Source organism: Astatotilapia calliptera, chromosome 12 (assembly GCF_900246225.1).
Source record: "Astatotilapia calliptera chromosome 12, fAstCal1.2, whole genome shotgun sequence".
Classification (NCBI taxonomy): domain Eukaryota; kingdom Metazoa; phylum Chordata; class Actinopteri; order Cichliformes; family Cichlidae; genus Astatotilapia; species Astatotilapia calliptera.
The window spans coordinates 24,550,107-24,563,160 of record NC_039313.1 but is presented as its reverse complement, the minus strand read 5'-3'; the positions used below and the strand labels follow the sequence as shown (position 1 = coordinate 24,563,160).

The window sequence follows — 13,054 nt, the reverse complement described above, 5'->3', positions numbered from 1 at the left end:
CAAATTAGTTTTTGCTTTGCCTTTACCGAACACACATGAATATCAGACGGTTTAGGTATCAGTCATACAACATTTCTAAATGTTGTTCTGTTTTAAAAATGAGAAGGCTGCTTATTTTTCTCAAGTAGAAACTGGTGCTTGGAGGTCACACTGCCTTCAGCTGCAGGCCTGCATTGAGCTCTTTAAATAGACAGCTATTTGGACGCAAAAGCATTAATGTCCGCCCATGATGGCTCCAAGTGCAGTCTAATTTAATTCAAGGGTCAAATGGCCTGACAACACACAGGACACCCTCCGGTGTGTGAATCTGAGCCAAACAAGCCTGCTCCACTTGAGTCACTGGTTACAGACGACCAACTGTGGAATAGTCTGTTTGCAGTTTTCTTCATCAGCGAAGCTGTAAAAGGTAGTCTCGGCAAACTCTTTCATAACCTTTTCACCTTTTAAACTTTTTGCCTACCCTTAACAAACCATTACAAAAGATAAAATTGCCATGTCGACAGAAAAAAGCAATGTCCTATACATCAAAACTTCCTGTGTGGTGGAATGCAGAGCCGCCTCCGCGGAAATTGGAAATTGACCTGAGTTCACCTGGATTAGCTGTGTTTGAGTTGGAAAAACTCTTGTATACTGGCAAAGCCATAATCAGTCATGCAGATGAAGTGTGGCCTAGGCTGTACATTGGTGACCAGTAAGTAACTCCTCTTTATTTCTTTTGATGAACTCTGACATAATCTAACTGCACCTATTCCTCTAGCGTCAGTATTTACTTATATACAGCAGATTCAAATTGAGATTATGACTCTGAGGAAACTTCCTGACTTCTAAATCTCCAAATGTTTTTCTTGTGTTGAGAGAGTCATCTGATACTTTTAGTAAAAATACTCAAATAAATCAATAAAAGTCCTGGATTCACTCCACATACGTGAAAGAGGAGCTGATCATAAATCTGATTCAAATGCAGAATGAGTAACGTGACACTTGTCCTGCTGCGTTCCACAGTGGGAACTTGCATAAACTACAACAACGCCATGTAAGCGTTTGCACTGATGCCTTGGCATGAAAGCACGTCTCGAATGTTCGAACTCGCATGCTTAAAGTGTTTTTCTAAGGATCAGTTTATCACGATGAAATATTGCATACATGCCGTATAACCTACTGTCTGAATACAGAGTGGTGTGTTTTCCAGACACAGTGCAGAGAACCAGGCTGATTTGTACAAGAATCACATCACTCACATCCTGAACGCAGCTCACAGTAATCGTAAGGGACAACCAGATATCTATGAGGGAATGAAGATCACCTACATGGGCGTAGAGGCTCATGACTCCTGTAACTATGACATGAGTGTCAACTTCCAGGCAGCAGCAGACTTTATCCATAGAGGTCTGAGCAGAGGAGGTAAGAGGAGAAAGTTAAAAATGATATAAATACAGTTCAAAGGCAAATGGATTTGATGTGTGGAATTTAATCTAATATTTCTCTGTGAAGGCAAAGTGCTGGTCCACTGTCATGTAGGAGTGAGCCGCTCTGCCACCCTGGTCCTGGCTTACCTGATGCTGAAGCAGAACCTCACTCTCGTCGAGGCTATTTGTGCTGTGAAAGAGAGCCGTGGTGTGATTCCTAACCGAGGTTTCCTTCGACAGCTCATCAAACTGGACGAGCAGCTCTTTGGCAAACATCGCTGAAACCAGTCTAACAGCATTACTAGTCACCTTTCACGGGTCCAGAAGATTGATCTTTAATGTCAAGATGATGTGTTGCATGAAAGATTTCTTGCGTTTTACTTTGGGGTCTTACAGCATGTGATCCTTTCTTTGGTCTTCATTGTTATGAACGTTAAGATAAAAACATTACATTTGTACATGTTAAATGGACTGATGTTTTACAAGATGTTTAGCAGTCAGCTTAATTTACATAAATATTGTGGAAAAGTTTTGAGCCACCACCGATTTCTTTATATGCCGCTTTCGAGGAACCAAACCTTTTTCGTAATTTTTAAACGTGGTCTTGATCAATAGTTCTGTAGGCTTTCTGAAGCTCTTTCTTTGGACATCGGCCGCTTCTACCTGACCATTTTCAGAGGAATGTGTTGTTGTTGTTGTTTTTTTCTAATATTGTTAAGCCATTTAACACTGACTCATGGATCACTTCAGTATAAAAAAGGCACCTAACTCAATGAATGGACCAGTGTGAGAACTAAAGGAGAAGTGCCAGGCCAAAAATACAAAAAGCTATCTACAGCAGATGCAGCATCTGAAAGTCATTGTCTGTGGAAAAAGGAACAAATCCTGACCCGATTTATGTTTTGGGCACTTCAGGTGATCCATCTACTATTCGCTGAAGCCTCATCAGAAATGTTCTCATTGGAAGGCTGAGATCTGTTAAGATGCCATTTTTAATTCTTGCCAAATTACTCAAGAGCTGTACTGAATATCAGTGGCAACAAGTCTTATGGAATGAATCCAAACTTGAAATTTTGGGTTCAAATTGTTGCCAGTATGTATGAGGAAGGTCAGGAGAGAGGCACACTAGAGAGCTGAGAAAAACGATGGAGTTGCTGTCATGGTTTGGACATTCATTTAGGACAGTGGTGTTGATGATCTTGTCAAAACCAATGAACACAGAAAAGTCACATCAGATTTTGACCCACTATGTAATATCATCTGGAAAGCATTTGGTTTGTTAATGCTTCATTTTTCAGCATGACAATGATCACAAACACACTTCCGCCACAGTCAGAACTTACCTGGACAGAAAAACACACAATGCAACACTGTCAGTCATGCAGACTCAACGTTATTGAAGCAGTATGGGATCATCTTGACAGAGAACAGAACAAAGAAGGTCTTTCAAGAAGCATGAAGCGCTATTCCTGAAGACTACTTACAGAAAACGCAAGAAAGCAGCCTAAGACAGTTCAGGCTGTGTTGAAGAGTAAAGGTAGTCATACCAAATATTAGCATTCAAGCTTTGTTAAGCTCTGTTTTGCCTTATATAGTGTATTAACATGTATTTTTGCATTTGTTTCAATAACTGTTTTCCCAACAAAATACTAAGAAATAATGGGCACCTCAAGACCTTTGCACAGTAATGTGGCTCCATGGTGGCCAAATATTAAATGTGTTTTTCAGCACTGCACTGAAATTTTAACTCGACCAATAGCTGTTGCATAAATAAAGAAATTAACTTTTCAAAAGTGTTTTAGTGTTTCATTGCACAACAGAGAAACATTTCTCTCTGACATCAGTGTTGACAGGGTGATATCAAAGTTCAACTGCTATACTGTACAGCACAGCTGGTGATTAGTGATCACCTATGGCATTTTTTGTACCCCTGCGTTAACAAACAATGGCTTTTCTGTGCATTTTGTGTGAACTCAGTTTGATGCCATGATTACAGGGGAGTCATTGCACGGAACAAATGCAGAGGTTGAGCAAGTAAGAGGCTGAGACAAAGAGCAAACAAAGTCAAAGTTCGGCCTGATCGTCCTCATAAATAGAAGGTCTCCCTCTGTCCAGCTTCACTCTCTGTGGCTGATAATACATACAGTGAGCTCCAACCAGAAGAAGGTAAGCGATATGTTTTTTTTAATAGCATGTTTAACTGTCCCGCCATCAGATGCACGGTTATCTTTAATATGTAACATCTGTAGACTGTAAGTTGTAACTTTGATTTTAAGCTCTTCTTAATGACGCTGAATATTTGCAGCTAAGTATCATGACGTCTATAAACAGATTTAACCAGCCCATACACAAAACAGCCAATTTGGATTTTAATGTACGTAAGTAAATTCTGATAGGCAACATTAGGGATTAAATCTGGCCCCTCTGCTTCAAATGAGTGAGGAGATAAAGAAACACAGAAATTTGTTGGGAATTTAGCAAAAACTGTTGCAGCATAGCGTGTTGGTCAGAAACTCAGTTCACAGTACGAAAGAGCAAAACTGACTGTTTTCAGGAGCAAATATTGCATAACCCACATGAACAAGCAATCGATTGTGAACTTTTGTCTCAGTTGACCATGATGCATGCAGCCTTGGCTATCTGGATCTTATCAGCAGTGTTCTGCATGGGTAGAGGCCATCACCATTTGGGCCATGCCGATCAAGACCAAGAAACTGACAGCAGCTTCTCACAGGTGTCCACAGCAAACAAAGAGTTTGCCTTCCGTCTGTACAGAAAGTTAGCAGCTCATGCCGACTTTCAAGGCAAAAACATCTTCTTCTCACCAGTCAGTATTTCTACTGCCTTGGCTGCCTTGTCAGTAGGAGCTCGGGGGGAGACCCACCAGCAGCTTTTCAGTGGTCTAGGTTTCAACAGTTCCCAGCTCATGCAAGCAGATGTAGATCAGTCCTTCCGTACGCTCCTGCAAAACGCAAAGAGTGGTGACACCAGTGAGGGGACTGCCGTGTTCGTGGACAACCGCTTTAAGCCGCAACCCGAGTTCCTGGAGGTGTTGAAGCAGTCCTATTTTGCCGAAGGGTTTAATGTTGACTTCACCCAAGCCACGGAGAGTGTCAATACCATCAACAATTATGTGGAGACCAAGACCAATGGGAAGATTGACAAGCTGGTTGAGAGCCTGGATGTAAACACAGTCATGTATCTCATCAGCTACATATACTTTAAAGGTAAGAGGTCAACTGAGATGAGATTTGGCTGGTCTCTCTTTTATTCCAAGGTTTAAGTTTGATGTGTCATCTGTAACGTGTGATTTATTTCTGCTTATAACCGCAAAACAGGAAAGTGGGAGACTCCGTTCGATCCTCAGGACACCACAGACGACCATTTCCATGCGGAGAACGTTCAGGTTCAAGCAGCTGATTCAGAACGGAGATTAGTTGGAATAATTATACATCACTGTGCCTAATTCAACCTGTTTTCCAATAAACTGTCACATTTCCAGGTTCCAGTCCAGATGATGAATATGGAAGAGGATGTTGATATTTATGATGACAAGCTCATTAACACAACAGTCCTCCACCTCCCCTTCAACGGCACCCACTCCATGCTGCTGATGTTGCCTGATAATATGGCAACGCTGGAGAACGCCATTAGCCCGGGCCAAGTCAACAAATGGCTGAAATGGAAGAAGCAGAGGTTGGGTAGAATTTCAAATCATGCTTAATTTCTTGGTTTAGACACGTCCATCATATTTACATATACTTAAAATTTTTAAGATTAAACAAAGAAAGCTGGAGTAAAAATGAAATGCAGTTTCTAAATGATGATTTCATTTATGAAGTGGAAAAAACTACCGATTCCCACCCATCCCTATGTGAAAACGTAATTCCCCTCTAAACCTAATAACTGCTTGGGCCACCTTTGGCAGCACAAGGTGCAGTCAGGCGTTTGCAGGGATTCTGGCCCACTCTCAAACACATTGGAGGGTTTTTTTTAAAAACATGAAATCCTTACTTCAACTTGACCACTCCAAAACCTTTATGTTGTTTTGTTTTTTTGGAGCCAATCAGAGGTGGATTTGAGTTCGTGTGTTTCAGATGATCGTCTGCTGCATAACTCTTCAGGGTGCAAAACATTGTCCCCCAGACTTTTCTGGTAGAGAGCAGAACTCATGGTTCGACCAATTACAGGAAGTCTCCCAGATGCTGAAACAGGAGAGCAGCTTCAGACCATCACACTGCCACCACCATGTTTCATTGTTGCTATGATATTCTTTTCATGGACACGGTCTTAGTTTTATGCCAGACGTAACAGGACTCAAACCTTCCAAAAACTTCAGCTTTGTCATGTCAGTCCACGTACTGAAATACTTGGGGATCATCAAGATTTATTTACTTTTTGGAAAAACTTTGTAACTATTTCCAGACTGATAGGTGTCACTGACTTAGTTTTCCAGCAGTTTCTTTAGATGATGTATTGCTTTTTGAGATCTTTTAGCTTCACTTTGTCAGACTGTTTTTATTTTAGTGATTTCTTGATTCAACAGGTCTGGCAGTAATCGGGCCTGGCTGTGGCTTATGAAATTGTGTTTAATCGTGTGGTTAATCACAGTAAATTCATGTTTTAACAAGGAGGGGCAGTTTATGACACAGGGGCAGGCAGGTTTGGGTAGCTTTTTTTCTGTTAATAAAAGAAATTATCCTTTAATAACTGCATTTTGCATTCACTCAGGTTATCTTTGTTTGATGTTAAAATTTGTTTGATAATCTGAAACAGAAGTGTGACAAACATGCAAAAACTAAGAATTCAAGAAGAGTAAAAATATTTTGTCATACCCTGAATATGCTTGCCGGATGAATATCAATACTATTGATTCCTTTCACAATTTTTAGGAGATACAACATATATGTGCCAAAGTTCTCCATCAAGACTTCCTACAAACTGAACAAAGTGCTGACTGAAATGGGAATGGCAGACATGTTTCGTGATAGTGCAAATCTGACCGGTATTTCAGAGGGGCATAAACTGGCAGTCTCAGAGGTAAGGACAGTGTTATTAAACACACATTTCTCCCTTTTATTCAATCCTCTCACATGTTTCTCACTCCACTGCGCTGTAGGTGGTACACCAAGCCACCCTGGATGTTGATGAGGCTGGAGCCACAGCAGCAGCTGCTACAGGCATCGGTATCATGCTCTTCTCCTACCGGATTGTCCCGGTCTTGAAGTTTAACCGCCCATTTATGGTCATCATCACTGAGCGTAACACAGAAAACATTGTTTTCATGGGAAAGATTATTAACCCAAACATCTGATGGAGGAAATGCTTTGTGTTCTTCCACGGTTGTTGCAGTAAACATAAAATACTCAGAAAAACAAAAACAAAAAACACTCACTTGTCATGTCTCTTCTTTTATGACTGCATGGTTTTAGTATTGTTCTACCTGTTTTTGACAAGTAGAAGATAAAATACAAACAACAGGATTCCCAGCATCAGCTTTTCTCAGGGGTAAACAATAATATAGCATGTTTTCAATCATCTTTATTAATAATGATGCGTTATTGTGTAACATGCATAGATTTTGCACTAACACACTTGGAAACCTCTGGGCCAGGCACATGGAAAACCAAAAAAGGCGTGAGATAAAGATGCATACATCTTAAACTATCAAGTCATGCACTATTGCACTTTATGTCAAAAAAGACTGAAAAGACTAAATAGTCATTTCAATATTTCACATTTAATTTGACTGTGAGTACAAATAGCGTTTATTACATGTTATTACATTAAATACATTTTATTTATTCTCTTGAAAGGTTCATGCCAGCAGGGATTAGGCTCTTACCAACAGAGTAAGTTTTCTGAGTTGAGTTCAGAATGCTTTTACTGAGCTGAGTTGCATTATTGTCTGTATTTATTTTATATTTGTATAATATTGTATTTATTTATTGTATTTATTTAAAATAAATTGTTAATTTATAGATTTTTTTAAAGACAAGGTGTAGTTTAGTCACCTGACGCTACGTGGCAGCACTGCGCATCGTAGAGTCTGCTGCGCTGAAAACCAATCAGAAGAAGAAGAAGTTTGCCTCGCTTTGATTGGATGTGAAGGTTTTTTTTTTTTTTTTTTTTCAAGATATGGCTGAAACAACAGGACAAGAAGGAGCTAAAGGTGGACCACATTATATAAAAGAAAGAATAAAATACAGCCCGGAGGAGGAGGCCAGGCTGGAAAGGAAACATTTCTGGAGAATAATTGATGCTTTTAGATATTACAGGTATGAAAAGGTTTTTTGAAATAAAGACAGGCCGCGGGTGTTTTGTGTCAATACATGGCAGTGTTAGCAAATAATAGCATAGAGAAGAACACCAAGTCTAAAGAGAAAAAAAAAGGCTTACTGATGTGTTTAAACTGTATTTAAACGTTAAATTGCGACACCTACTTTTGAACCAACTCTGCTCGCTGCATTTGACCTCTTTTGATCAGCCCTTTCTGCCTTTCACACTGCTCACAACACACTTAAATACAGTGAAAGAGAAAAAAAGTGAACCTTGTGCACAGTATGGTTATGGTGATCAGTGTAGCTGGTGAAGCCTGAGTCTCAGCTCTGTGTCTTCCTGCCAGGATCCATGTTCAGGAGCAGGTCAAACGCGCGGAGCGTCAGTTTCAGAGTCTTCCGCAGCACCACCAGAATCTGCTGCCACACGTTTTGTCCAACCTGGACCGGATCGGCCAGTGTGCGGACCACAACCAGGAGGTGCTGCAGGCCATCGTCCACCACAGCCTCCACATGTTTGAGAACATGGAATACGGAGAGAGGGTATGACTTAAATCTGCTGTATGAACTGTAATCACAGATCCAGAGCTGGCTATTTCTAGTGTTTTGTCTTTTTCCTGTGATTAGTAAGGCAAAAGTGAGGACAACTATGAAAGAGATGAAGAATAGAAAGGCAGTTTGAGCTGGATGACTTACCTTGGGTGGTATAGAGATGTCTGCAGGAGAGGGCAGTGCACTTTTTAACTCAATCTTTTGAGTGAGAGGATGCCTGAGGAATGAAGAAGTCTACTGCTTCTGATTTTCAAGAACAAGCTATGCAGAGCTGTAGCAACTACAGAGAGATAAAGCCGATGAGCCAGGATATTGGAAAGAGTTGTTGAAGCTAGGTGTGAAGAGATGTGATGATCTGTGAGCAGCAGTATGTCTTCATGGTGAGAAAGTGCACTATGGGTACGATGTTTACTTTGAGAGTGATTATGGAGAAGGTCAGAAGGAGTTGCACTGTGTCTTTGTGGATCTGGAGAAAGCATATGATAGGGTGCCAAGATGGGAGCTGTGACGAGTAGCAGACAGGTATATGAGCCTGGTGCAGGACATGTATGAGGACAGCAAGACAGTGGTGAGGTTGAGGTAAGAGTTAATGATGGGTTGGAGTTAGGTGTGCCTTTTCTTGTTTGCAGTGATGATGAATAGATGAGGTCAACCAGAAGTTTCCATGAGTTATGATTTATTGCAGACTTCACTGTGATCTGTAGTGAGAGTAGAGAGCAGGAGGAGGAGGAGAGCCTGGAGAGGTGGAGGTATGCTCTGGAGAAAAGAGGAATGAAAGTCAGTAGAAAAGCAAGGCCAACTACATGTGTGTATGAGAGGGAGTTACCTGGAAAGGTGAATCTGAAAGGAGTGGAGGTAGTGAAGGTGGATGCGTTTAAATACCTGGGGTCAACCATCCAAAGCACTGAAAAGTGCAAAAGATACATGGGGAAGAGAGTGCAGGCGGGGTGGAGTGGGTGGAGATGAGGGTCAGGGGTGATTTGTGAACAGTGTCACCCAGTCCTCACCCAGTGTGGTCTGTAGAACAGCAGCTTGAGTGAAAAGGAAGGCTTACAAGATGGTAGTGAGTCCTGCTGTTATGTATGGTTTGAGCACGGTGGCACTGACAAAAAGACAGGAGGCCAAGCTGGAGATGTTAAGATTTTCATTGAGTGTGACCAGAATGGATAGGATTCATGGATGTAGTGAAGGAGACCATGCAGATGGTTGGTGTGACAGAGGAGGATGCTTGGAAGGGGATGAGATGGAGGCACATGATCTTCTGTAGTGACCCCTAAAGGGAGCAGATGAAAAAAGACTGTGACTTAATGATGTCTCCATTCTTTTAGCAGGAGGATCCAAGGAAGATTCGTCCATCCTCTACATTTGACATGGACAAACTTAAGTCCACCATAAAACAGTTTGTGAGAGACTGGAGTGAGTCAGGCCAGGCTGAGAGGGACTCCTGCTATAAGCCCATCATCCAAGAGATCCAAAGACTTTTCCCAAGTGATCAATAGTAAGGAGCTTACATGGTAAATTGGACACACACATGCATGCCAATAAAGAGAAAGTCAGTGTTGCTGAATATGTGCATTCAGCTTTTTGCATGCTATAGTTTCAACATCTTGGTGTGATTATGTGACTTACACAGTTTTTTTCTATGTGATATGTGCATTTTGTGCATTTTATTATATCAGTGATGTGTCTAAGGTGAGCGTGCTGGTTCCGGGTGCTGGGCTTGGCCGTCTAGCCTGGGAGATAGCTCGGCTGGGTTACATGTGCCAGGGAAACGAATGGAGCTTCTTCATGCTCTTCTCCTCAAACTTTGTTCTCAATAGGTAAAACTTACACAGAAATGCACAGGCTGAACAGACACCTTAACTAATATTTTCTTTTGCATCTGTAATCGCTACTCTTACTCTCCTTGTCAATCTTCGCTGCTCTATTCAGGTGTGAAAAGGTGAATGCTCTGACACTCTACCCCTGGATCCACCAGTTTAGCAACAACAAGCGATCCTCTGACCAAACACGACCAATCAGATTCCCTGATGTCAACCCTCAGAGCTTGTCACTAAATGCAGACTTCTCCATGGTAGCAGGGGACTTTGTGGAGGTCTACAATGAGCCAGGTAAATAAAATGTATCTTTAACCTATGAGATATTTCTAAAAAGGGGACCAAACTTTACTCATGTTGGTCGAAAGTATACATTTTTACATCTACAAAAAGCACAATATAATTGACTCAAACTTTTCAATGTGGATGTACTATAAAATATGCTCACTGGTCACTTCATTAGGTACATTTTGCTTCTGCTGGTTTGGATTCCCTTTGCCTTCATAACTGCTTTAGTTCTTGATGGCACAGATTTAACAAGGTGCTGGAAACGATGAATACATCTCACTCATGTCCACCTTAGTAATATTAGTAATAAAAAAAATGCATAAGTATTAATAAAGATTATTATATTTTGTGTTTCTGGCAGAGTCCTGGGACTGTGTGGCTACCTGCTTCTTCATCGACACGGCTCATAATGTGTTGGAGTATGTGGAAACTATCTGGAAGATTCTTAAGCCTGGTGGAGTGTGGATCAACTTGGGTGAGTGTCCGTATTCAAACTATTAATAACTACTGCAGGTCCTCATTAAGCTAAGCTAGTTATAGTTGCTGCATCTTATCATCCCCCCATTAAGGCCTTATTAGATCTTCTTCACTCACTCTGTAATATCTTTTTATAGGGCTGGATTTTGTTCACATTAGTAATTATTTATGTTGACTTTTTTTTTTTGGTTTGTTTAGAAAAAATGAGCCATAATAATAAATAGAGGGGATCTTTATATTTCTTTTTTTTTTCTTTTTCAGTTTTAAAACAAAATTGTTTTGATTGAATAGAAAGGAAACACGAGTCTTACTTTCACATGGATGAGATTTTCTCCTCTTAAGTCGGTGAACTTAACAGTGTAAACATTCTTTAATATTTTCAAGGTCCACTGCTGTATCACTTTGAGAACATGGCCAACGAGCTCTCAGTTGAGCTTAGCTACGAAGACATTAGGACAGCGATGGTCAGATTTGGCTTCCACATCGAGGTAACCTGAAGACCTAAATATTACCGCTTCAGCCATACGCTTGTCCGAAACCTTGCTCGAGAAGTAAAATCAAATTAAACTTCCTCCCGCAGGTGGAGAAGGAGTCAATGCAGACCACCTACACAGAGAACGACCGGTCGATGCTGAGATACGTTTACGACTGTGCCTACTTTGTTGTGCGGAAGCCTGCAGAGCTGCAGTACTTTAATGGTCAAAACGAAGACCAGCTACAAAACTCTCCACCGGCTGCTAAGTCGCCACGCCGAGAGGGTCCCGACAGCCCGACGTGACAAGATGTCCATTTGATAAAACCAAGTGAAAGCATAAGAGCACAATCCTTGGCTGAAATATGACAACAAAGGAAAAGGAACATTTTCCTTTTGGCCAGATATATTTTTAAAAATGTCTGCCCGAATCCACAAGACCTTGAAGTGGCTCAAAATGGGGAATGTAATATGAAGTAAGGTGATGTGATATGAAGTAAAGTGATCTGTACCATCTGAACAAAAGTCAAAATACTGGGTCTGAGATGAATCACTTACCATTGGCTGCTACTTTGTGTTTGTGGTTTGTGTGTCAGCTGCTGGCCACGAAGACCATCATTTTGTTTTTAGGCTCCGTGTGTGCATGTGATAGGAGAATGTGATAGAAGAATGTGATGTGAATGCCTGCTTTTCCTTTTTTTTCTCTTTTATGTGCCAATAACTACATCTAATATTTTTTTTATATTGTTTGTTTTGGACTGTCATCACACTTTGAAATAAAGCCGCACATTTTAAAAATGTGATTCTTCAGTTTTACTTAAACACATTTTCAAATACATTAACACCAACATAACAGAAAAGACGACAACAGGTCGACGATATCTAGAATCTCTATATACAAGTATCATCTTGTGAATGTTGCCAATAAAAACAAAGGTAGTAGAATTTGAAGAATCTTTTTTTTTTTAATGAAAGTTTGACCTTATTTGAGGTCAAACATAGTTTTAAATAGCTCTATATAGCACTATTATAACCTTCAGATCAATCTATTGACCTTAAAGGAGAGGTCAGAGGTCAAATGTGACATTCTATTTATAATCTTTATAAAGTGTCCCAAAAAGTTGATTCTGTTTATCTCGATGTAGCATTTTCAGTGTGAGAAAGGTTTTTGTTATTAATCCAAGTGACTTCTTTAGTTCAGCTGACTGCAGGTTTCCCCAACCTTTAAACAGTACATCTCTATAATGACTGAAATTAGCACCAATGACTAACAATATGGTGCATGCTTTCTATATGTCGACAACACACATGACACTTGTCATGTAAAAGGCTTTTCTGTCAGTTTTCGACCAATAATACATTGAGCTAACAGGCAAAAAATTAACCAAAAGCAGTTTTAAAAAGGTGAGTTTTGAGTTGTTTTTTTTTAAAAAACAGCTACTGAGTCCGCAGTTCTTAATGTTTGGGGGAGAGAGTTCCACAGTCTAGGGGCCACAGCTCTATCACCCTTAGTCCTCCTCTTAGTATTTTTTAAAGCAAGTAAGCCCTGATCAGATGACCTCAAAGACCTGCTAGGGACATAGGGCTGTAGCAGATCAGGTAGGCTGGTGCCAGTCCGTGCACAGCTCTGTAGGTCAAGACCAGGATCTTAAAATTGACTCTAAATTTAACAGGAAGCCAGTGTAACTGAGATAACAACGGTGTCACATGTGAGTACTTGGAGGATTTTGTCAAAAGCCTAGCTTTCCTCATCCAGTGTTGTCT

General features: G+C 40.6%; 3 protein-coding genes across 8 annotated transcripts; all 3 read left to right on the top strand.

Moving 5' to 3' along the window:
• Positions 1 to 64: 64 nt before the first annotated feature.
• Positions 65 to 3,194, top strand: LOC113033988 (dual specificity protein phosphatase 26-like). 5 transcript variants are annotated; one of them, XM_026188238.1, is made up of 5 exons: positions 65 to 406; positions 504 to 691; positions 965 to 1,033; positions 1,190 to 1,401; positions 1,492 to 3,194. In XM_026188238.1, exons 2-5 carry the CDS (start codon positions 513 to 515, stop codon positions 1,686 to 1,688), a joined length of 657 nt encoding a protein of 218 aa, XP_026044023.1. In that variant the 5' UTR covers positions 65 to 406; positions 504 to 512; the 3' UTR covers positions 1,689 to 3,194. The 5 variants fall into 5 exon arrangements, with proteins under 5 accessions (XP_026044023.1, XP_026044022.1, XP_026044024.1 ...); XM_026188241.1 differs by having other exon boundaries at positions 69 to 406; positions 553 to 691; positions 1,003 to 1,033; XM_026188237.1 differs by having other exon boundaries at positions 65 to 691.
• A 296-nt stretch (positions 3,195 to 3,490) lies between these two features.
• On the top strand, positions 3,491 to 6,796 carry LOC113033893 (serine protease inhibitor A3K-like). Its single transcript, XM_026188066.1, has 6 exons — positions 3,491 to 3,572; positions 4,018 to 4,633; positions 4,745 to 4,812; positions 4,909 to 5,102; positions 6,299 to 6,446; positions 6,526 to 6,796. The coding sequence occupies exons 2-6, from the start codon at positions 4,024 to 4,026 to the stop codon at positions 6,718 to 6,720; spliced, it is 1,215 nt and encodes a 404-aa protein (XP_026043851.1). The 5' UTR covers positions 3,491 to 3,572; positions 4,018 to 4,023; the 3' UTR covers positions 6,721 to 6,796.
• A 66-nt stretch (positions 6,797 to 6,862) lies between these two features.
• carnmt1 (carnosine N-methyltransferase 1) lies at positions 6,863 to 12,093 on the top strand. Of its 2 annotated transcripts, XM_026188065.1 has the most exons (10): positions 6,899 to 6,914; positions 7,223 to 7,258; positions 7,543 to 7,684; positions 8,032 to 8,227; positions 9,565 to 9,734; positions 9,916 to 10,056; positions 10,169 to 10,347; positions 10,703 to 10,816; positions 11,203 to 11,306; positions 11,399 to 12,093. In XM_026188065.1, the coding sequence occupies exons 3-10, from the start codon at positions 7,545 to 7,547 to the stop codon at positions 11,594 to 11,596; spliced, it is 1,242 nt and encodes a 413-aa protein (XP_026043850.1). In that variant the 5' UTR covers positions 6,899 to 6,914; positions 7,223 to 7,258; positions 7,543 to 7,544; the 3' UTR covers positions 11,597 to 12,093. The 2 variants fall into 2 exon arrangements, with proteins under 2 accessions (XP_026043849.1, XP_026043850.1); XM_026188064.1 differs by having other exon boundaries at positions 6,863 to 7,258; positions 9,568 to 9,734.
• Positions 12,094 to 13,054: the final 961 nt, after the last annotated feature.

What these genes read in the sequence shown, in the direction of transcription:
- LOC113033988 (XM_026188238.1), top strand. Translation starts at nt 513, where the DNA reads ATGTCCTATACATCAAAACTTCCTGTGTGGTGGAATGCAGAGCCGCCT. An exon ending in ATAAACTACAACAACGCCAT is followed by an intron (nt 1,034 to 1,189) that starts GTAAGCGTTTGC and finishes TGTGTTTTCCAG; the next exon opens with ACACAGTGCAGAGAACCAGG. An exon ending in TAGAGGTCTGAGCAGAGGAG is followed by an intron (nt 1,402 to 1,491) that starts GTAAGAGGAGAA and finishes TTCTCTGTGAAG; the next exon opens with GCAAAGTGCTGGTCCACTGT.
- LOC113033893 (XM_026188066.1), top strand. Translation starts at nt 4,024, where the DNA reads ATGATGCATGCAGCCTTGGCTATCTGGATCTTATCAGCAGTGTTCTGC. An exon ending in CAGCTACATATACTTTAAAG is followed by an intron (nt 4,634 to 4,744) that starts GTAAGAGGTCAA and finishes ACCGCAAAACAG; the next exon opens with GAAAGTGGGAGACTCCGTTC. An exon ending in ATAAACTGGCAGTCTCAGAG is followed by an intron (nt 6,447 to 6,525) that starts GTAAGGACAGTG and finishes ACTGCGCTGTAG; the next exon opens with GTGGTACACCAAGCCACCCT.
- carnmt1 (XM_026188065.1), top strand. Translation starts at nt 7,545, where the DNA reads ATGGCTGAAACAACAGGACAAGAAGGAGCTAAAGGTGGACCACATTAT. An exon ending in GATGCTTTTAGATATTACAG is followed by an intron (nt 7,685 to 8,031) that starts GTATGAAAAGGT and finishes TCTTCCTGCCAG; the next exon opens with GATCCATGTTCAGGAGCAGG. An exon ending in CTTTTCCCAAGTGATCAATA is followed by an intron (nt 9,735 to 9,915) that starts GTAAGGAGCTTA and finishes TTATTATATCAG; the next exon opens with TGATGTGTCTAAGGTGAGCG.